Raw genomic sequence first — 23,131 nt, 5'->3', positions numbered from 1 at the left:
TTTGAAGATCGGGTAACAAACACTTGATGTTACAGCGAAATAAAAACCCTCTGGGTGCAATTGAGCAGGGAAAGTCTGATGTTACCATACCATACACTCAAGTGTGCTCATTCACCAGCCAATGGTGTAGAGCAGAGGATACGAAATGCACAATGCGATGATGTCACGTCACACATTTCCATCACTGCGTACTCTAGGGAAACAATGGGTGACTCAATGCAGGCTGCCATTTTTCTCTGCCCTGCAGCATTGGTTTATCGCAGGTTGGTTTATCTACATGCTTGCAAACAACATGCTTCATTTCCTTTTCATCTCCCTTTGCTGCTGCAGGATCACCGCCACCACAAACCAGTGCGAGACTTATTAAACAACAAAAAGCTAACATTCTCTAGGAAACGGGTTGGCCACTCAATGTCTTTAAGAAGTTCTAGAACCAATTCAGCAAAACGTTGTCCTCATCAACACAGCCCCGCCTTCCTGCTCTAGGCCAAGGTGCCACCGCCTAGCGTGAACATCTGCTCAGACAGTTATCATCACTTCATAAAGCCTTCTAAAGTAGAGAGGCAGTGACAGCTTTTGAGAAGCCTAAAGCAGATTATATGTTATCACAGAGCCACTTGCAAAACAATGCACTGTTTCCTCAAATCAAGAAGGCTGGATTTTATGTGAGAGATGCTGCTTCAGTGATGGAGCAGATCAGACTGAGAATTTTTCTAGGGGCTGGAAGCCGTAACCCTTCCTAGCTCCCAGCCAGGCACTGATCCGAGCAGTTCTTGCATGTGCTTCAATCTCCTCCCAAGTAGGGATGGACGAACTTGTCTATTTCGGTACTCCCATCTTCCTAACTGTTCAATCTTAAATACAGTTCTCCACATATCCACAGCAATTTGCTTTTTAAAGAAAAATTCATGAAAATTTGTCAGCTTTAAGTGTGAATTCCTCCTAATAAAAACATTTTGGCATGCAGCTTTGACAAATAGACACCAATTTGCAAGTAATCCCCCCCCAAAAAATGTGTTTTGCTATTTGTTATAACACATATAGGGACGCAGGTGGCGCTGTGGGTTAAACCACAGAGCCTAGGGCTTGCCGATCAGAAGGTCGGCGGTTCAAATCCCCGCGACAGGGTGAGCTCCCGTTGCTCGGTCCCAGCTCCTGCCCACCTAGCAGTTCAAAAGCACGTCAAAGTGCAAGTAGATAAATAGGTACTGCTCCAGCGGGAAGGTAAACAGCATTTCCGTGTGCTGCTTTGGTTCGCCAGAAGTGGCTTAGTCATGCTGGCCACATGACCCGGAAGCTGTATGCCAGCTCCCTCAGCCAGTAACGTGAGATGAGCGCCGCAACCCCAGAGTCGGACACAACTGTACCTAATGGTCAGGGCTCCCTTTGCCTTTACCGATAATGCATATATGTTATTTTCACTAATGCAGTCCATAAACAAGGATATCTGGTGGAATCAGTTGGTCTTTCAGGGTCACTGGCAGTGTGGAAATCTACCAAGGATCCAAGCACCCCTTGCTCCTCCTCTGAGGAGACCTGAGACCTGAGCAGTGCCAAACAATTACAACTCTAAAAGCATTCCTTCAGAGAGGAAGCAGTCCCTTTGTTTCAAATGGCCAACCAGAGTTGCTGATTGGATTTATTTCTGAATTAAAATAAAAAACAGGTGAAAAAACAGCAGTTAAATAGTGAACCGAAAACAGCAGGTTAAAAACGAACACGGTTTTATATGCTCAAATCCTCAGATTTTCAATTTCGTTTGCATTTATGTACTTTTCTGTGGTTTTCAAAAAATATATATCGTTTATTGTTTTTAGGTGGTGTTTTTGTTTCATTTCAGTGTTTTAATAATAGGTATTGTTTGGTTGGTTTAGGCCTGTATACCCCTTAGACATTTTTTAAAAAAATATTAAGCGGTTTACAAATGCTCATAAGTTAATATATAAAACTTCAACAAGCAGCAGTGATATTGAGTCCCTTGAGAACATTGTATTGCAGTTCCCAAACTGATTTAACAATCACTTCTCAGGGAACTCCAGAGACTGTAGCTCTGTGAGAGGATTAGAGGTCTCCTAACAATTCTCAGAAATTCAGAAATTCAGAAATTGCGAACATGCGCTGGATTATAGAGAAAGCTAGAGAGTTCCAGAAAAACATTTACTTCTGCTTCATTGACTACGCAAAAGCATTTGACTGTGTCGACCACAGCAAACTATGGCAAGTGCTTAAAGAAATGGGAGTGCCTGATCACCTCATCCATCTCCTGAGAAATCTCTATGTGGGACAAGAAGCTACAGTTAGAACTGGATATGGAATAACTGATTGGTTCAAAATTGGGAAAGGAGTACGACAAGGCTGTATATTGTCTCCCTGCTTATTTAACTTAAATGCAGAATTCATCATGCGAAAGGCTGGGCTGGATGAATCCCAAACCCGAATTAAGATTGCCGGAAAAAATATCAACAACCTCAGATATGCTGATGATACAACCTTGATGGCAGAAAGTGAGGAGGAATTAAAGAACCTTTTAATGAGGGTGAAAGAGGAGAGCGCAAAATATGGTCTGAAGCTCAACATCAAAAAAACTAAGATCATGGCCACTGGTCCCATCACCTCCTGGCAAATAGAAGGGGAAGAAATGGAGGCAGTGAGAGATTTCACTTTCTTGGGTTCCATGATCACTGCAGATGGTGACAGCAGTCACAAAATTAGAAGACGCCTGCTTCTTGGGAGAAAAGCAATGACAAACCTAAACAGCATCTTAAAAAGCAGAGACATCACCTTGCCGACAAAGGTCTGTATAGTTAAAGCTATGGTTTTCCCAGTAGTAATGTACGGAAGTGAGAGCTGGACCATCAAGAAGGCTGATCGCCGAAGAATTGATGCTTTTGAATTATGGCGCTGGAGGAGACCCTTGAGAGTCCCATGGACTGCAAGAAGATCAAACCTATCCATTCTTAAAGAAATCAGCCCTGAATGCTCACTAGAAGGACAGATCCTGAAGTTGAGGCTCCAGTACTTTGGCCACCTCATGAGAAGAGAAGGCTCCCTAGAAAAGACCCTGATGTTGGGAAAGATGGAGGGCACAAGGAGAAGGGGACGACAGAGGATGAGATGGTTGGACAGTGTTCTCAAAGCTACTAACATGAGTTTGGCCAAACTGTGGGAGGCAGTGAAGGATAGGCGTGCTTGGTGTGCTCTGGTCCATGGGGTCATGAAGAGTCGGACACGACTGAACAACAACAAACAATTCTCAGCACTCTTAACGAAGTACAGCTCCCAGAATTCCTTGCGGGAAGCCAAGTATGATACTGCTTTAAGTGTACAGTTCAGATAGAGCATTTATTAAGCGGATTAGTGAAACTACTTTTATATAGTTGTGGGAGATGGAGGGGCTTTTAATACAGGGTTGTTTTGCAAATTCGGCCTCGAGCAAAACACCGCTTAATAATAAAGAAAAGTATCATTCTCCTTTTCCTGAATTAAGTAAGGTACAGAGAGTATTTCCCATTTGCTGCCATTCCTGAACTTTACATGCAAAAAATCCTATTAGCACTTGAAAGAGCACTGCACGTACATAAATCTTCAATGCAGTTACGGTCTATGGACATTAAATAATGTGCCCCATTAAAATAAATATTCATGTACCTGCCTTGCCAACATTTTGCTGTCATAATTATAAAGCATAGGCAGCCACATACTATTATTCGTACCGATTTCGAAGGAACGGTTCTTTTTTTAAAAAAATAAAAACCTGTGGTGGCAGTTCTAAATTAAATAGCCCAATCTCAGAACTCAGTTCAGGACGGGGGGGAGGTGAGTTTTGAGATATTAGCTTGACAGAAGGGGAGGGGGAAGAGAAAGAACCCTCAAAAAAACCTCTTTTATAATTTCCTTTGGTTAAAGATAGCATATTGGGTTTAAGTTGGTATAAAATATCAAATACGTTTTATATACAGAGGATCTATTCATAGCACTTTGTATAGGCAACATATGCAGCAAATTATACTATTAAACGCTTAATCCTAATAAAGCTTAAATTTCAGTCCTAACAATAAAGCTTGCATAAAGCTTGCTATGGTTGAAATAGGACTCTGGAACTAACTTACATTACATATATATATATATATATATATATATATATATATATATATATATATATATAATCTTTAAGTAGCTAAAATGGATATATTAATTGGACGCCTGGGATGCAAAATTAGGTAGCCAGGTTTTGCTACTATGGTTGAAAGCTAGCTGTCAGGATGATACTTCTTCGGAAAGCTGCATTTAATTTATTTTAATCCACATTTTAATCCTTTGCCTGGGGCTGCAAAATGTCACGGGCCAGCCCTGTGGCGGTTCACAACATAAAAATGCAAAACGAGAACACAAAATACGTAACAAAACAAAACCCATTAACCCAACCCACCTCCCCACACAAACACATTTAAAAGGACATAGAATGAGAATCAGCCACAGGCATGGTTGAAGAGGAACATTTTTGCCTGGTGCCTAAAGGTGTTTAATGAAGGCACCAGGTAAGCATCCCAGGGGAGAGCACTCCACAAATGGGGGGGGGTCACTGCAGAAAAGGCCTGTTCTCATGTTTCTGCCCTCCTGGCTTCTTGTGGGGGGGGGGTACAAAGAAGAGCCTCAGGTTATGACTGCAGGGTCCAGTTCTTGATGCATTGCTGTCCTGAGCCATTTACAGCTGTATAGGTTAAAAACCAGCACTTTGAATTGGGCCCAGAAACTAAATGGCAGTCAGCGCAGCTGGGCCAGGATTGGAGTTATATCATAGCTGTCAAGTATCCCGTATTGGCCAGGATTCCCCCGTTTTTACACGTGTTTCACGCTCCTCTCCCGGATGCCTCAAAAACCCTTATATTCCCGGGTTGTGTGGAGGTGGAGGTGGAGGTGGAGGTGGAGGAGGGCCGGGAATGCCCGGGGGGGAGGAGAGACAAGCCGTTGGCGCTTCCCTCGGCTGTAAGCGGAGCAGGAGAGCCAGGAGAGCGAGCAAGAAGCCGCTAAGGGGAGCGCTCCGTCGGCAGCCCAGCCAAGCGCTCTCTCTCTCTCTCTCTCCTCTATGGCTGGCTGCTGCGCCGGAACCGGCAGTGCTTCCAGGGGCCGGGCGCGCCTCTCACCCGGCAGGCGGGCGGGCTGGCCTGCTTCGCCCTCCTCTGCTCGCCAGAGGGACTGCTTGCCTGCCTGCCCGCGGCGGCCGCCACAAGCCCAGCCCAGTGCAGGGTGCAACGGGGCGGGCAGGTGGCGCTTGGAGCATTCCACTGAGCCAGCCGGGCGAGGGAGCGGCGAGCAGACGGGACGGGTGCAACGCCGACGCTGGAGCGCCAGCCCACCACACAAAAGCGACGGCCGAGGCGCGTTCTAGCTGCTCCGCCCACTTTTGCTTCTGGCTCCGCCCACCACTGCCATGTGACTGTCAGGTGAGGCTGCTGATCCCTTATTTTCAGATCCAAAAGTTGACAGCTATGGTTATATGCTCAAACCATCTTGCCCCTGTAAGCAATCTGGCCGCTGAATTCTGCACCAGCTGCAGTTTCCGACCCGCCTTCAGAGGTAGCCCCACGCGCAACGTGTTGCAGTAATCCGAGTTCCTTCTTACAAAACCTGCAGTTGCTCGGTTTGAAGCCACAAATCAGAACAAACGCGCAGACAAGCAAAATATATCGGCCCGGAGCATGAGACATCATTCTGATCTTTGTGCTCTTTTATCAGCAGCTGTTCAAACGGGTCAAGACATGTAATTATTATGCCTGCAATTTTAGGGGGTTTAGTCTTGAGCAAAACCACTCCGAACCATTAATATGCCATACTTGCTTAAGAGTTCTTCACCTTATTATAGATAAGAATCTACCTCCAAGATATTTCACAGTACTTACAATTTAGGCAGCTGTTGCACTATTTGGTTTATATAAGCAGAGAGGCTCTTCTATACTGTCATTCCTAAGTATCATGGAGTTAAAAGCTGTATGTAAAGTGAGACAAATGCAAGAATCACTCATGGATTTCAAAGCACTTTAATTATTACTTGGGAAGCTTCGCCCCCCCACACACACCCTTCCCCCCCCAGTCATTTCCACTTTAGTTAATGCATATTAATCACCATTCAAAGTTGCTTTGCGGCTTAAATATCACAACCCGCCTACCCAAGGTGCTTTAACTAGTCTTCAGACAAAAAATATATTTCCAGAGCATCTTACAGATCACCACCCCCCCCCCCAAAAAACTAGTCTTCAGTCAAAAAAATATTTCCAGAGCATCTTACAGATCACCACACCCCCCCCAAAAAGACCCAAACAAAAGGAAAATGGATTGTGCAGGAAGAGAAAAGAAGCAAACTTGGGTACAAGTCCTTAGTTCAAAGAAATGTTGCTGTTTAGTCGTTTAGTCATGTCCGACTCTTCGTGACCCCATGGACCAGAGCACGCCAGTTCAAAGAAATGCAGAAGTGCAAATGCAATTTCTGCAATAAAGCACACACACATATGCACAAACGCATATTATTTGACATCAGTGCAGTGAAGGTGTAAACCACTGCTGTAGGAGGCAAGGATGCTTGGGCTTAACAGTGCAGTGGCTTGAATATTCAATTGCTCCTTTTTATCTTTTTGTTGTTTCAACAATAAAACTCTTTTGCAACAGTTGAATATGCACAGGTTTTGCACTGGAAGTGGATAATCATGCATATTTCTGGCACCCCGAAAAATTAATCCCAACTTTTTTTTTTTATGAACGCAAAGCACTTGTCAGTATTTGTATATCCCACTCAGTTTTTATACAGGAACAGCCTGGTATTTCCTGATTTTATTTGCTGTTGAGCATGCCTGGCCAAATACTATGAAAGCAAAGACATATTTAAAAATTGACAACTTCCTTTGAAGCACATGCTTTCCAGTAGAAGACGCTAACAGAAACCACAACGCACTGTCAATCAACATTCCATCGTTGTGATGTCAGTATTCATACCCCCTGACAAAACGCCGCATGCAGCCAGCAACTTTTCGAGGTCTACATGCACCTGTGTCTTCCTCAGTACTTTCACTGACAGAAGATAAAAATCCATTCAAGCATTCCAAGTGATTTTTAAATACAGTTTTCATGGCAAAAAGCCACAGGTTTTTTAAAGTGAGTTTCCATCTTCTGCTTCATTATTTTTTTTCCAAAAAAAGAAGAAGGAAAAAAGGAGTAAGTGTACATGCTTTTGGATAGGTTTTTTGATGTTTCCCTCTGCAGTAGTTCAAGGAAATCTCTGCCAAGAGATAGAGTTTGGAACACCTGATAAAACGCTCTTCAGTGACACACAATAAAAACCGACATTAGCAAATGGAAATCGTTTCCAATTTTGCAAGGCGTGTGTGTGTGTGTGTGTGTGTGTGTGTGTTTTCAGCAGGCAAATTATCTTTTTGGACAACTCTATTCTTTTTCCTCCAAAAAAAAAAAAAAAAAGGAGGGGAACCAAAAGCAATTTCTCAGAAAAGTTAATAGAAGTGAAAACAGCCCTGCTCTTTTCCTTGCACATTTACAATGAAAAAGAGATAAATGATTCATGCCACATGAAGAGGAAATACAACTAGTCAGTTAGGGCTAAAAAAAATTAAAATAAAATAAAAAATCAGAAGAAGCCTGATTTCATCTCCAAAAACCAGAGCAACAAACAATGCACTCATGTCCTCCTTCTGACCCCAATTGTCTTTTTTCTCTGAACAATAAAAACACATTTAATATTTGAGCAACTGTCCCAAATATTACATTTGGGCCCCAAAGCCTTTACGCCCACGCATGTTCTCACTGAAGTTTTAGAACTGAGCCAACCGTAGGGCTTGGGAACTATGCAAACTCCAATCTGTCAGAACTGCCACTGAATTCACTCAAGGAAACTCGTGCAGAGATGCACAGATGGAAAGGCCACGATTTACCAAACTTGGGCAGCAGCCTAAAACGGTGGAAGCAAAACATCGTACCACCAGCAGCGCAATGGTTCCCAGAGAATCAGGGCGCCTGGTCTACTCTACACCAAGCCAAGCCATTTGTGAGCCTATGGCGGATGTACTGCTATCACCAGCCAATCAGTCCACAACCCCGGCCTAAGATTTGCACTCCCAGGTAGGCAGAAAAAACAGAAGTTACACTTACCCTGACTATTCACAAAATGCACAGGATACCATCGCCCCCATGTTAAGTTACCCCACTGTGCTGCTTTTCAGTCCCAAGCTTTTCAATATTCAGTAAAAAAAACTTTGGAAAACTCAGCATGGCTTCAAAAATGTGTGGTTAGGGATGGTGAAGGCATTCATCAAAGCTCCGATTCCAAAGCGGACTCAACTGATTCGATCCAGATCCATGCCTAACGCCACTTTAGAATCAAAAGTCCTGTAGATTCCTTTACAAGGCGGAACAGGGTGTTTGTAAAACACAGAAAGAAGAAGAAGAAGAAGAAGAAGAAGAAGAAGAAGAAGAGGAGGAGGAGGAGGTGGAGGAGGAGGAGGAGGAGTTTGGATTTGATATCCCGCTTTATCACTACCCGAAGGAGTCTCAAAGTGGTTAACATTCTCCTTTCCCTTCCTCCCCCACAACAAACACTCTGTAAGGTGAGTGGGGCTGAGAGACTTCAGAGAAGTGTGAGTAGCCCAAGGTCACCCAGCAGCTGCATGTGGAGGAGCAGGGAAGCGAACCCGGTTCACCAGATTACGAGTCTACCGCTCCTAACCACTACACCACACTGGCTCCCTACTTTACTGAGTTTTTATAAGTTCAACAACGGGTATTCCAGATTGCCACAGCCTAGAAGGCTTTGAATGCATTGCTATTTACTGCTGCCTGCTTTGAATACAGGTGACTCCCCACTTACATGAGGGCCCCCCATGCGCAGAAACAAAATGCGTGTTAAGCGGGGAGCCTCATCAGAGCAGGGAACTAGGGTGATTTCTTCTTCTTTCACAACAAATGAGTTCAGAACTCTTCGGAACCCTACCTAACAAAAAGCAGTCCTCCTCTCAAGATGTGAGAAGGATGCGGGAAGACTGGGGATTCTGAGGGGAGTATTTAAAGAGATGCAGTAAACAAATCAATTTCCAAGATGGGTTAGAAATATGAACTGCAGTCAAAAACTGTACGGTAAACATGCAGAACGAATTGGGTATGCAGGGGTGTGGAAAGAATAAATAAGGAACCATGGAGGGGAGGAGGTGGAAGTTTTTTGATAGGAGATGAAAGAATGAAAATGCATAATTTTTTTTTTAAAGCAACCCATGTGTACGTTTGCCTCCAGATCGCCCAAAAGTGTAGGGAACAGCATGTCAGAGCCCGCTGCAATACAGCTTCCCACCCAACAGCCGTTGAGTGGGGTTGTGTGGTGGCAGCGAGAGTTCCTGTGCGCCATTTTGGAACCCATAATTTCTTTTTTTTAAGAGCTCTTCGGGCTCTGGGGAGGGTCTCCTCGCAAGCCACAAGAACTTTCCAGCTCTCTCCTGCAATTTCCAGGTTTGAATAGATTTAACTTGATTTATTGATTTATCTCCCAGTGCCGTGCATAAATGTGGGATCACGCGTACAGTGGGGGGGGGGTGCTTCTACAATATAGCAAGTCCCCCTGGGAGCGATGGGACTTGATGACGTCCTATTGGTCTCTGGGAGAATTTTACAGAATAAACATGGCTGCCCCATGCAAGAACATAACAGGCAAGTGTGGTGGCCCCTTACTAGAGCCTAGGGATGCTGAAGAAATTCAGTCCTGTTCCCATTTCACTGCAAACTTAAGTTTGCATTCCGAGAAGAAGACATGAACCAAAATGCAACTATCCTTCAAAATTTGCACTTCCCCGAATTTTGCAATTCAGTTCTCCAATCAAAAATTGTTATATACATACATACACACACACACACACACACACACACACACACACACACATATCTCATGCAAGAAAATTTTCATATATTAGTGAAAGTAACATACAAAAATGCATTGTATTAGGAGAAATTGCATACAAAAAATGCACTTATTAAGGGAAATGTGAACTAAAACAGGAAAACTTTATTGAGGATATATAGGTGTGTGTGTGTGTGTGTGTGTGTAAGCAAAGTGATGAGGAACTAAACTTAAAGCTGGAAAAATGAGAAACAGAAATAAAAACTGGCAGATTTATGCATCCATACTAGAGGTTAGTATGGTGGCCCCTTACTGGACCTGGGCTCTGGGGCTAGAGTCTCAGGAATTCGTGGTTCTTGCAATCTCCTCCATCTCAGTCCTAAAGGTCTCTGTCATCCTGGCCATGAGGGCCCCTGGGTCAGCAGCAGTGTGCAAGCCCTGTGCTTCCTCCATCCCTACTATTGGTCCCTCAGACCCTGAGCCGGTGTCACTGCTGGACTCAGGGATCAGGAAACCACAGCAAATAAAAAAATGTAGCTTGGCATCTTAGACAACAGCTCCTTCCACACAAGCTGATGTCAACCTGAGAGGGTTCCTCACCTATGCAAAATCCACTTGGCAAACATTCCACCATCTCAGCTATAGCAGCAAAACAGTGAGGTCCCCCAAAAGTTATATTATTTTAGGTTGATTATTAGGACATCCTTACAAATACCGATTTCTGAACGCTTTTTGGAATTTGAAGCTTTTTCCTTTGTAATCTGTGGCTCCTTCTTTATTTAATTCAGGTTTTTCTATTCTTATCTTTTGTTGGGTTTGCAGGGAGGGGAAATTGCGGTTTTCATCGGTTTTATTGCACACCACTTTGTGTGTCACACATGCAAACACAGTAGACAAATTTTAAAGACCTGTGTTAAGTGAGTAGCACTCATCCAGTTCCCATTAGCTGTCCATGAGGTAAACACAGAACTGCAGATAGTTTTCCCATTGAAACAGTTCTGGTACTTTAACATACATGCATGATAGATATAGATATAAATGACTTTTAAAGGTTGTGATTTACAAACAGGGTAAGCTAACAGGATGTTTGAAAGGCCCATGAGACTCACAACACTAAACAAAATGCATTTTCCTGGTAATTTAATTGCTCTCTCATTTTCAAGGCTATTCCCACTGGAGATGTAAATACACATTAAAACAAACTTGTGGAATTGAAATTGCATTTACAGCTTTCTTTCAGTAAAATACTATCTGCTGCAAAAACACACAAAGCCACGCATTTCAGCAGCATATTGAAGTGTTTAAGTCATATATTTACCTGGGCCTAACTAAGGGACACGGGTGGTGCTTTGGGTTAAACCACAGAGCCTAGGGCTTGCCAATCAGAAGGTCGGCGGTTTGAATCCCCGCAACGGGCTGAGCTTGGTCCCTGCTTGGTCCCTGCTCCTGCCAACCTAGCAGTTCGAAAGCACGCCAAAGTGCAAGTAGATAAATAGGTACCGCTCTGCCGGGAAGGTAAACAGCGTTTCCGTGCGCTGCTCTGGTTCGCCAGAAGCGGCTTAGTCATGCTGGCCACATGCCCCAGAAGCTGTACACCGGCTCCCTGGGCCAATAAAGCAAGATGAGCACTGCAACCCCAGAGTCGTTCGCAACTGGACCTAATGGTCAGTGGTCCCTTTACCTTTACCTAACTAAGACAACAAGCTGGTAAATCAAGGAAATATAATGCATTTGTCATCTACAAGATGTTTGGAAGACCTGTGCTCTCCTGATCTCCTAAGTGGACCCTTCCCATTCTTCTTTGCTGCCCTTTATGCCTGTCACAACCTTCCAGCACAACTACACAATGCCAGTCCTTTCCCCCTGCCCCTCGAAGCTTGCATTCAAAACCCTCAGCACCATGCAAAGCTGAGTCCAAGGATACTTCCAGACTGCCACTACTTTGAGGGTGGAAGTAAGCTGATATCAATTGCAGCCCCTTTTGCTCAGGGATCATCTGGCCACAGTGATCCGTGCATTGGTAACCTCAAGACTGGACTACTCCCGTGTAAGACTACTCTAGAGCCTGCTCCCAAGGCTCCATCTGGTACAAAATGCTGCACCTGGAACGTTGACGGGGACAGACTATCACCTGCATATACCTCCAGTGCTCAAAAGATTGCACTGGCTGCCCATAGGCTACTGGGCCATGTTCAAGGTTCCTAGAATCAGAGTTGGAAGAGACCACAAGAGCCATCCAGTCCAACCCCCTGCCAAGCAAGAAACTCCATCAAAGCATTCCTGACAGATGGCTGTCAATCCTCCGCTTAAAGACCTCCAAAGAAGGAGACTCCACCACACTCCTTGGCAGCAAATTCCACTGTCGAACAGCCCTGACTGTCAGGAAGTTCTTCCTAATGTTTAGGTGGAATCTTCTTTCTTGTAGTTTGAATCCATTGCTCCGTGTACGCTTCTCTGGAGCAACAGAAAACAACCTTTCTCGCTCCTCTATATGACATCTTTTTATATATTTGAACATGGCTATCATATCACCCCTTAACCTTCTCTTCTCCAGGCTAAACATACCCAGCTCCCTAAGCCGTTCCTCATAAAGGCATCGTTTCCAGGCGATATTATTAATTTACAATGCCGTTAACTTGGGTCCAGGGTGCTTCAAGGGCCGCCTAATCCCTTATACCCCTTCTCAGATCGCTGAGGTGTTTCGGCGAGTCACAGTTAGTGGTCCCCCACGGCCAGGGCCGGTGCGTCCATTAAGGCGAACTAGGCAATTGCCTAGGGCACCAAAATGGAGGGGGCGCTGGCCAGGCTTGGGCGGGGGGGGGGCGGGACAGGCTAGCAGCAGCTTCTCTGCTGTAGCGGAGAGGTGCTGCTTGCCCCCTACACCAACCCCACGGCTCCCGCTAAAGCAGGCTTTGGCAGGGGACGGGGGGCAGGACGGGCAAGCAGCAGCTTCTCCGCTACAGCGGAGAAACTGCTGCTTGCCTCTCCACCACCCCCCACCTCCCGCTAAAGCAGGCTTGGGCGGGGGGCGCCAGAAGGTGGTCTGCCTAGGGCGCAATATACCCTAGCACCGGTCCTGCCCATGGCTCAAGTTGCACTGGTGGTATCCAACCAGGAGCTGATGCTGTGCCTTGAGTATTGTGGACCCAATTTTATGGAACTCCCTTCCATCTGAGATCTGACAGGCCCCCTCCCTGCTGAATCTCCACAGAGCCTCCAAGTGTCCCTATTTTCCAGGGACAGTCTTGGATTATCCTGGTTTCTGATTTGATCCCGGAATGTCCCGCTTTTCCTCACCATGTCCCTATCTTCATTGGAGAAATGTTGGAGGGTATGGAGCTACACGACCCCGAGCCAAGGATATAAGTCAAATGGTTTTCAACCAGTGTGCCGTGTGACGCTGGGGTGCCTTGAAGGATGGTCAGGGGTGCCGCAAGCAACACTGGCCTCTGTACCTCTTTCCTTCCCTCCCTCTTCTAATAGCCTCTCATGTCTCTTGGGGCGGTGGGGGGGATTTCAGAGACCATGCACGGCGGCAGCGGCTGCCCAGAGGATTCTTAAGGAGAGAAGGCTGAGGAAACACTCCATAAGGGAAAGTGATCGAAAAAGGGCGAGAGGCTGCCAGCTCTGCAGGAAAGGGGTGACATAACTGGGCTCCTGAGCCCCACAGGGGTGCCGCAGAAAGAATGTAGTTAGTCAAGGGAGCCATGGACTCAAAAAGGTTGATAACCTCTGATATAAGTAACTAGAAGACATCTGAAGGCAGCTCTGTACAGGGAAGCTTTTTAATGTTTAATGTTTTATTGTGTTTTTATATGTGTTGGAAGCCGCCCAGAGTGGCTGGGGCAACTCTCTCAGATGGGCAGGGTATAAATAATAAAAACTGTTGTTATGGAATAGGACAGTCCTATTTTCATCAGAGAAATGTTGGGGGGTATATGTCTCCAGTGCCTACCAAATACTTTTTTTTTTTATTCCTGCAGGCACTTTAATTTAAGTCTGGTTTTATAACTGATTCCTGCCCTTTTCTTGTATTGTGTTTCTTTGAACCGCTTAGAGCTGACTGTAGTTTATAAATTGATTAAATAAATTACATAGGGGCAAATTCGGTTTGCACGATTAAAGTGGAGTTCAGCTCTCTCATGCAGCCGGCCTGCTTCCAAAAAAAAAACAAAAAACCCACACGACAGAAAGGCAGTGATGTTCTGGAAAGTGTGGGATAACACATCTTCATATACACACAAATACAATCACAAAGAAGTGGTATTGCCCCTTTATTACTTAAAGCACATATGCAAAAAATAAAATAAAAAATGGCTATGACTATGTTAGATTCTATTTTCATTTGGGTGTTTATCTTATAAATTGTTTTGTGCAATCGTAATAGAAAAAAGTAACGCAATATTCATGAGGGAATACGCAGATTTCCCTAACCTATGCCGGTTCCCTAAAAATGTTCATCTTGCGATTCCACTGTTTGATCTGTGCACACTTGTTACGCTACTGGTGTCAGCCAGCCAACACATTCAGAAAAGCAGTGTAAGGTTTTTTTGACGATTCTGGGTGGGGAAAAGAAGCTAAAAACCAAAAAAAAAAAAAAAAAATTGCAAATAGTTCTTCACCTTTAAAAACCAGGTGCCCGTATATTTTAGGAGGCAGAATCTTGCTCTAAAATTCAACGCAACTGCCTTTGTTACGCACGTACCAAGACCTCAGATCACACTTAAACCTTCTGCAGCTGCTGTTGAGTGTTACACCAATAACGGAATACCATACCTGGAAAAAATGAATGAAAGGGTGGGAGAAACAAACTCAAGTTGCCTAGACTTAGATCGGAAAAATCCATCTCAATACATCCGAAGTGGGTGTTATTCACATTAGCCTCTCACCTCTTAGTGGCAAGAGCATGACCTGGAGAATTCACAACACAAGCAGCATAACTACTTCAAAAAAACAAAACCAAACACAACTGAACAATAAAAGCCTTTTTGGAAGGCGGCTCATTTCACAACGCATCAGCCAAATGGGAGAGAAGCCAAGATTTCTGCATCCTTGTGAAGGCTTCCACAAGGTGCAAGCCAAGAAACATTTACTGTAGAGCTGAGCCCCAAGAGAACCCTCTGCCTTATATTTTTGAGTACCTGCATCTACCCGTAAGAGTATTATCGGCCGGACTTTATTTTGCATTAAAGCACTCAAAACCAGTGCAATGCAAGGCGCCACATGTGCAACATGCCCAGGAAGACAACTTCCTTTACTTCTGAGCTGACACATACACACAGCAGTAGATGGTGTGGCCAAACGATGTCTTGTGAGTCACTTGCAAGACATTCCATCTCGACCCTGTTCCTTTAAACATGACTCCCAGGCAGCTCAAGAAAGGATCCGCCAGCTGTCCTAGATCCTTACAGCTTTATGTCGGTCTTTCTTAGGTTGTGTTTTAGTGTGCATTGATGCCAGTTGTCAGCAACCTTTGAAGGATATGTGTGCTTCGCCAGTGTGGCATAATGGTTAGAATGTCAGACCAGGGACCTGGGAGGCCAGGGTTCAAATCCCCCCCCACTTCGCCATGAAGCTCAGTGGGTGACCTGGGCCTAAGCACTGTCTTTCTCAGCCTAAATGAGGGTTGTTGTGGGGATAAAATGGGGAGGAGAAGGAGGACATGTAGGCTAGAAATGCAGTAAGAAAATATTAAAGTAATTAAACTAAAGCCGTGTTAAGGAAAGTGAAAAAGGGGGTTAATTCTCCACGAGTTTCCACCGCAGTGCAGCTGCAAGCATCTGGGCAAATTAATGCGTAACACTGGGTAGAAAGGGACTCAAGTTACAGCATTCATTGCTTGGGAGTACAGGAGAGTCTGTTGGAGACATGGAGATTACACCCTGTGAAAACGTGGAAGACTTTGTCAAGACCTCGCCAGAGGGATATTGGACAACTTGCAAGACTTCTGGACTCAGGGAAGTCTGGCAGTTGCAGGACTTTGTTAGCAACTGGACTTTGCACTTCCTGTGTGGACTCTGTCTCAGCAAGGACTTTGTAAGCTGGGACCCTCTCTGGGCTCAGAGAATGAAAACTTCTTGTAGCAACTGCAAATAGTGTGTGTGTATATATATATATATATATATATAGCGTGTGTGTTTGTGTTTGCCAGGTAAATATTATCTCTACTACACAGTTGTTTCCTGTGGTGAGCTTAACCGCTCAAATAAACTTCTCTGGTGCACACACAGCACCCAACAAGTAGGGCCAACAACAGGCATCTCTGGGAACTGGTTGTCTAAGAGGCAGAAGACAGATCCTTTACAAAGCCCAAAATGTGGGCCACATAAGCTCTGCATCTATAAGAATGTGGGGGGGGGGGAAGATAAGATAAGACAGGAGTTTGCGCAACAGTCCAGAGCTCAGTAGTAGAGTATAAGCTTTGCACATGGCAGAAGGTTGTGAAGTTGACCCACTGCAGTCTAATGGTTAGAGCATCTGACTATGACCTGGGAGACCAGGGTGTGAATCCCCACTTGGCTGTGAAGCTCACCAGGTGACCTTGGGCTAGTTCTTGTCTCTCAGCCTATCCTACCACACAGGAGAACAATATACACCACTTTGAGCTCCTTGGAGGAAAAAGTGGTATATAAATGTAAAATATAAATCCCTGGCATCTCCAGGTCAAAGGATGAAGGTGTAACCAGGTGATGGGCAATACCACTACTGGAGAGCTACTACCAGACAGAACTGATGGGCTAGATCAGGTATGAGGGACCAGTGGCCTTCCAGATGTTGCTAGACTACAGCTCCCATAATTTCTGAGCAGTGGTCATTCTGGCTGGGGCTGATGGGAATTCAACAATATCTGAAGAGCCAGAGGTTCTCCATCCTTGGGTTAGATGAACAAACAGGTTGACATATTAGGCAGCCTCCTATGTATCTATTGGCTGGTTCCCAGGAATGGCCATCTGTCAGGGAGTCTTTGCAGGGGGTTGGACTAGATGACCATTTGGGTCCCTTCCAACTCTGCAATTATATGGTAAGCTGGAGGTATTGGCTTGTTGCCTGTGGCCACCAGCTTACCATTCAGCCTTGGGGGGGGGTGTCCTAACATGGAAGGGGTTATAAATATTTCCCAGCCAAACAGGGGCAGTCAGCACAACACCCTCCAGATGTTCTTGGACTCCCACTCCCATGAGCCTCAGGAATTATGGGAGTTGTAGTCCACACCATCTGGAAGCTGGGCTAAGGTGTCTGCTTATAGGCGCACAGGATTCAAGTCGAAGTGCCAAGAGAACTAGTATCTTACATACATGGGAAGCTTGATTTTGGTTTTTTTAAGAACTTCTTGAGGTTTACAAGGCATGTGAAAGTTCTGGGTGTGCCTCTGGAGTGTGGAACTTTGGCTGCTGCTTGCAAGAAGCATGTATGTTAACAACAGGAGAAAACATCCTAAAATCACTTCTACTAACCCTCCAGATTTTTGGCAGAGCAAAGAGAAGTACAGCATGATTTCCGCCCATAAACAAACTCTCCACTTACTTAGCCCTAGAAAGCAGCATTATTAAACAATGAGGATCGCCCACATTGACAGTAATGGCAACAGTTAGCATGCATCAGCTATGGGGTAATTACCATCTTAAGAGCGCTTTGAACATTGTTTTACAGTTCAGCTGGGCTAACTTGCATTCAGCGAGTTTCTAAGCTGTCCGGAAGCATGGCAAACCCAAGGATTTCTGGAAACCAGATTCTTCTAGTCAGCTTTTCAAATGTTGTTTTACTATTCTTGCTACAACATTAAATATAAATCAAACACAGATACAATTCCTCTTCTCAGTTCATATTAATGTTCTTTTGCAATTGTGATTTAAACAACTATTTTTTAAGTGCATTTATCAATAAACAATCACTTCACCAAGCATTTGTTTGCAGGGAGATTACATGATGAGCGTTAATTATAATTTGTTTGCCGCAGGTTAAATGACAGTTGAGTCAAAGCAGGTGTAAATTCCATAATTTCCAGTGCATTGTGCTATCGCTTTTCTTATTGCAAAAAGTGATATTTGGGGGGAGTGGGTTCGATGTGCAAACTTCCCAACCACCTATATTTGTGCAATGCGAATTTGCTGCGATGGGATAGCAACGATCTGGATGCACCCTATGTGGCCAACACAGACACACCATTCATCGCAAACTTGCATGTGGGACTTGCACTTTGGTCCAGAACACACTGCACATAAGTAGCCTACTTTCACAATGAAATTAGTAAGAAATGATTATCCAGGAGTGGGTTTGTCTGCACCCATTATTGTTTGTGTAAGGTTCTCCGTTAGTTGCTCATGAGTAAGCAGCCAGAACTACGCTGTTTCCTTTAAGGTTTTTATTGTGCAAACTATGTACAGTGCAGAGCTAAAAAGTTCATGTCTGTAGCAAGCGGTGTCAGAATCCGGGAATGGTTCCTTCCGGTTCTGACCCCAACAAAGGAGCTCAGGGATATGAAAACCCCGCCTCCCATCTTTTCGCTTCACCCCACGACGCCTTTGGGGCGACGGAAGTTGTGCACCCCCTGTATCGCCCACAGAACTGTGTGAGTGCTGGGTCTCTCGTGCATCCCCAGAGCCTCGACTCCTTTCCCCCTGAGAGATCTCCCCCTCCTCGCTGGATGCCTCACCACTCCTCCCGCTGCTAGAGGAGGTACTGCTGGCAAGTTGGGACTGGGGCTCTCTGTAACATCCTGAGAGCCCTTGCACCACTCTGCGCTGAGTCGGGGATAGTTCCCTGACAGTTTGCAACCCCAATGCCAGGATCTGATTCCAGATTTATTCTTGTAAGAGAGTGAACAATACATGCCAGGAGTGGAGAACCTGTGGTCCGCTGCTGGACAATGACTCCAGTCATCCTTGACCACTGGTCATGCCAGCTGGCGATGATGAGAGTTGGACTCCAACAACATCTGGAGGGCTACAGGTTAACTAACCACTGGGCTTGATGACCTTCTGTCTATATCAGACATGGCCAGACTTCGCCCTCCAGCTGTTTTGGGACTACAATTCCCATCATCCCTGACCACTGGTCCCGTTAGCTAGGGATGATGGGAGTTGTAGTCCCAAAACAGCTGGAGGGCCAAGTTTGGCCATGCCTGGTCTATATAAAGTCAGTTCCTGTGTTCCTCTCATGGCTCAGGACTGAAACAGATATATCGGTGGCAGTTTCAAGCCAATCAAGTTGGGGAAAAAATATTTTAAGATAATTCTTATTTATTCCAATTTATTCTAAGAATGCTACAATTCTCAAGGAAATAGTGACTGAGGGAAGAGGAATAAAATGCTGAGGCAAACAACCTATTCTTGCTATTACCGGTTATCAGTGTTGTTATTTTGATCAAAGCAAGTAGAAAATATAAACAAGCAATGTTAACCTAAAACTGATTTTAAAAGCAGTACTTGACTTTTGAATATCCCTTGTTTTTTTTCTACCCCAACAAACTGAGGAAAGCAGCTGTTTGGATCCGAAGAATACTAATTTTAAAAGCTGCCATTAGTCATAAAGCAACTGCAGGAACTTGCATAAGCTTTGCGGTAATGCTGTCACTGAATAGCCATGTCAGAGATAAAACCAAATATTTCATTGAACAGTACGCTTGGCAGATTCGTAAGCATCTCTCCTTTGGGAAGGTTTCTAAATCTGGCTTTTAAAGTCTACGCAGAAGCATAGGTTTGAAGACAAAACCACCATTTTACCTCAGAGCTTTCAATCTGAACCCACCATTCTACCTCAGAATTATCGCAACCTTCATCGCCGTTGGCAGTTCTAACCAGCAGCATAGCTGGGGGGGGGGGCCAGGGGGCACACAGGGCGCCACTCACCCAGCAGGCGGTACTTACCACGGGGCCTGCAACACCCCAAGCCACACATCTCTCCTGGGGGTGATGCGGTGGCTCAGGCACCTGCAGCCACCGCGCCACCTTTTCCGGTGGCATGGGGCCTGTGGTTGCCTACCAGCTCCTCAGCCGCCCTGCAGGCTAGCTACACCGCTGGTTCTAACTGATCTTATATACAGAGAGGGGAAACAAGCAGCAAATCTTTTATACAGGGATAATAATTTTATTGTTTAGCTATTAACCATAACAAAGATGACTAGGGCCAGCTGTATCCTGAAGCAGATTAAGGCAACCCTGCCAAGTAATGTGTTGTTGTTGGTTGTTTTTTTTAAAAAAAAATGCATATACTTGGGAAAGGTGTGCATGCAAATTCATATTTCTGTGAAAACAATGCACAAAAATGTATTAAATAAACAAGTGCTTTAGAAAAGTGTGTATGTGAGGAAAACAACATCCAAATGTGTGTTTATTAGAAGAAATTCACACTAAAAAGCTGGTGAACTTTCATTATGGCTCGGGGTGTGTGTGTGTCACAAACCGATGAAGAGAACTGAATTTTAGATCTAGAAAAATGAGAAACCTATATCAATAGATTCTCCCATTCCCAGTCCTATGTACCATTTAAAGGCAGCAATTTGTTGAAACCATTTCCACCCTGCTCCTTGGCCGAGAAGGTTCCCAGAATCGCTTACAAATCAGCACAGTCCCTACCTACCCCTCAGGCTTACAACCTGAATACACAAAAGGATATGGGGAGAGAAAACAAGAAAACTCGGGCACCCAAATTCTTCATATTAAAATGCATTGCAATCCTAACCATGTCTACTCACAGAAGGAAGCCCCCTTGCATCCAATGGGGCTTACTCCCAGGTGAGAAGGGTTAGGATTGCAGCCAAGGTTCTTATAATAGCCAGATGAGATCTGGAAATGGCCAAATATTTATCTTATAACATTGGGTTGAATCCAGAAGGGGGGGGTGTTTCTTACATTATTCTTACATGTGGAAGGTGTCTTATGCTCACGCAACAGCTGCTTTATGCCTAATACCAGAGAGTTGCATGAGAAAGCGTTGCTCTGCTTTATGAGACGTGAGACCTGCTACAGAACCTGCCGTTCAAATTGCTAATACTTGACCAGGGGTAGCAAACGTTGTGCCCTCCTCATGTTGTGGACTGCAACTCCCATTATTTGCCATGCTGGCAGAGGATGATGGGAACTGTAGTCTATGACATTGGTAGGGGAGCAACGCACCACACTTGCTAACCCTGGGTGTGCAGGAGAGCATTAGCAACTGCTTTCCTTCAACTCACTGTTCCTTCTGTCCAATCCACCATGTATTTAACCAAGGCAGGGGGAGTGGTGTGAGTGACATTTGGATTTGCCAACACGGACAACAGAAAAGTCTTGATCTGACCTTGGATTTAGCTGTGTAGTCTGTGGCCTTCCATAGATACGTGCGGCAAGGCTAACTTCTGCTTTGAAGGGGCTGTGGGCACAAAGTATTCCCTCATTCCTTGGTGGCTCTGGAGGATTTACCTGCTGGTAGCACCAGAAGCACTGTGTTGGGAGTGTGAGAGGCCAGTGTGGTGTAGTGGTTAAGAGTGGTGGACTCGTAATCTGGGGAACCAGGTTCGTGTCTCCGCTCCTCCACATGCAGCTGCTGGGTGACCTTGGGCTAGTCACACTTCTTTGAAGTCTCTCAGCCCCACTCACCTCACAAAGTGTTTGTTGTGGGGGAGGAAGGGAAAGCAGAATGTTAGCCGCTTTGAGACTCCTTCGGGTAGTGAAAAGCGGGATAATCAAATCCAAACTCTTCTTCTTCTGAGCCTAGCCACCATTTTAATTTCCCACAATAGCCTCATAGTGACAGCATACCAGAAGTAAAAATGTGTGACATTAAAAATGGCCGCCCAGCGCTTGTTCACAGCACTGGGCTAGCAAAAAAAAAAAAAAGGAAGTGGGCACCAGCGGTGGGTCCTGTCAGCTGCGTAAGGGTGTCAGGTGCTGACACCAGCCCTGCTATGTGGGCTAGTGACATCAGCACACCTCCTTGCAAGGCTGTTGTACACGTCTGGACTCTAGACAGAGTTTTATCCAACATGGCGAGCTGACTTCTACCACGTCAGGCTGTTTCTCCACCTAGCACAGCACTGTCTGCTCTGACTGGCAGCAGCTCTCCAGGGTATCAGGCGAAAGGTCTTTTGACTAGAGGTGCCAAGGATTGAACATGGGATCTTCCGAGTTATGGCCAACTTCAAAAACCCAATCTCCATAGCATTTAAATGTCTGCCACTCAGGCCCTAAAGATATCCCACATCAGCCAGCTTTCCTCGGCCCGCCTCTTGTTCCTACTCACGTAAAAGCTGGGGAATAGCTGCTGCTAGGTGTAGATGGATCTGTCGGTTTTGGTTTTCTCGGTTTCTCATCTTTCCCGCCATAAATCCGGTTTTCCACATTGCAATTTTAAAAGACACACACATGAAAATTCACCAGCTTTTTTTGGTATGCATTCTGTATGCAATTTTTAATAATACGCACATTTTTGCAAACACAATTTCTTAACACAATGCCTTTTTGTATGCCATTTTCACTAATATGTGCACTTCAACGCACACTTTGCCCTAGTTTATGCGTTTTTGTGCACATTACTTGGGCTGGAGAACTGCGCTGCAAAATCTAAAAAAGTGAGGATCTCCAAGGGTGGCTGGTGTGTTTCAGAAAGCACTAAGCGGGCACGTTCGCCTTTAGGCGTGATTTAAATCAGATTTCTTCTCCTGCACCCTTAGATGCTGCTATTAGCAATTGCTACTCAGCGATTTGTTATTAGTTATTTTAAGGACTGTGTTATTTTTATGCATTCTTCTCATCTACCTGTAATACGATTTTGCTGTAAACTGCCTTGCGCCTTGTAAAAAAAAAGGGAGGCGGCGGAATGTAAGTCGTCTAAAGGAAGGATGGGAACAGCAACAACAAAAATTGCCTTTCCTACTACAGCTGCCTTTGATTCGAGCAGCAGCAACATGCTAGAGCGCACAGCCCATCTCAGCGACTTGCTGGGATTTCCCCCCTTTTGTCCGTAGGATTAATCCATCATCCTATCCACAAGCAGCTGCTGAGACTGCAGCACTCTCGCCTACCTGTAGATGGGCACAGATGGTGGTCACTGTGAACCAGGTGATCTCCCAGGAGAGCCCTGCGGACTTGGCATTAGCCATTCTCCTCTTGCACCTTTAAGAGAGAGAGAGAGGCTGCAAGCAAAAGAAGAAGGGGGGGGGGGAGAAAAGTCAATGCACCCCGCCAGAATCTGAATGACTAAAGCAAACTGGGCAGTGACTACAACCCGGACTTTGGAAACAGTGCAACCCAAACAGCCGAGGTTTGT

The 23,131-nt window shown here is 45.1% G+C and overlaps 1 protein-coding gene across 2 annotated transcripts in view; it reads right to left on the bottom strand.

The window, feature by feature from the left end:
- ADAMTSL3 (ADAMTS like 3) overlaps positions 1–23,131 on the bottom strand; it is a 267,862-nt gene that overhangs the window by 241,538 nt on the left and 3,193 nt on the right. Inside the window, exon 2 of one of the 2 annotated variants that reach the window (XM_033166904.1) lies at positions 22,887–22,997. In XM_033166904.1, coding sequence (XP_033022795.1) covers positions 22,887–22,964 — 78 coding nt within the window. In that variant the 5' untranslated portion in view covers positions 22,965–22,997. The remainder of the gene's footprint in view (positions 1–22,886; positions 22,998–23,131) is intronic. The other variant, XM_033166905.1, reaches the window with a different exon arrangement.

This window comes from Lacerta agilis, chromosome 13, assembly GCF_009819535.1.
Source record: "Lacerta agilis isolate rLacAgi1 chromosome 13, rLacAgi1.pri, whole genome shotgun sequence".
NCBI lineage: Eukaryota > Metazoa > Chordata > Lepidosauria > Squamata > Lacertidae > Lacerta > Lacerta agilis.
This window is presented reverse-complemented; position numbering and strand designations above follow the sequence as displayed.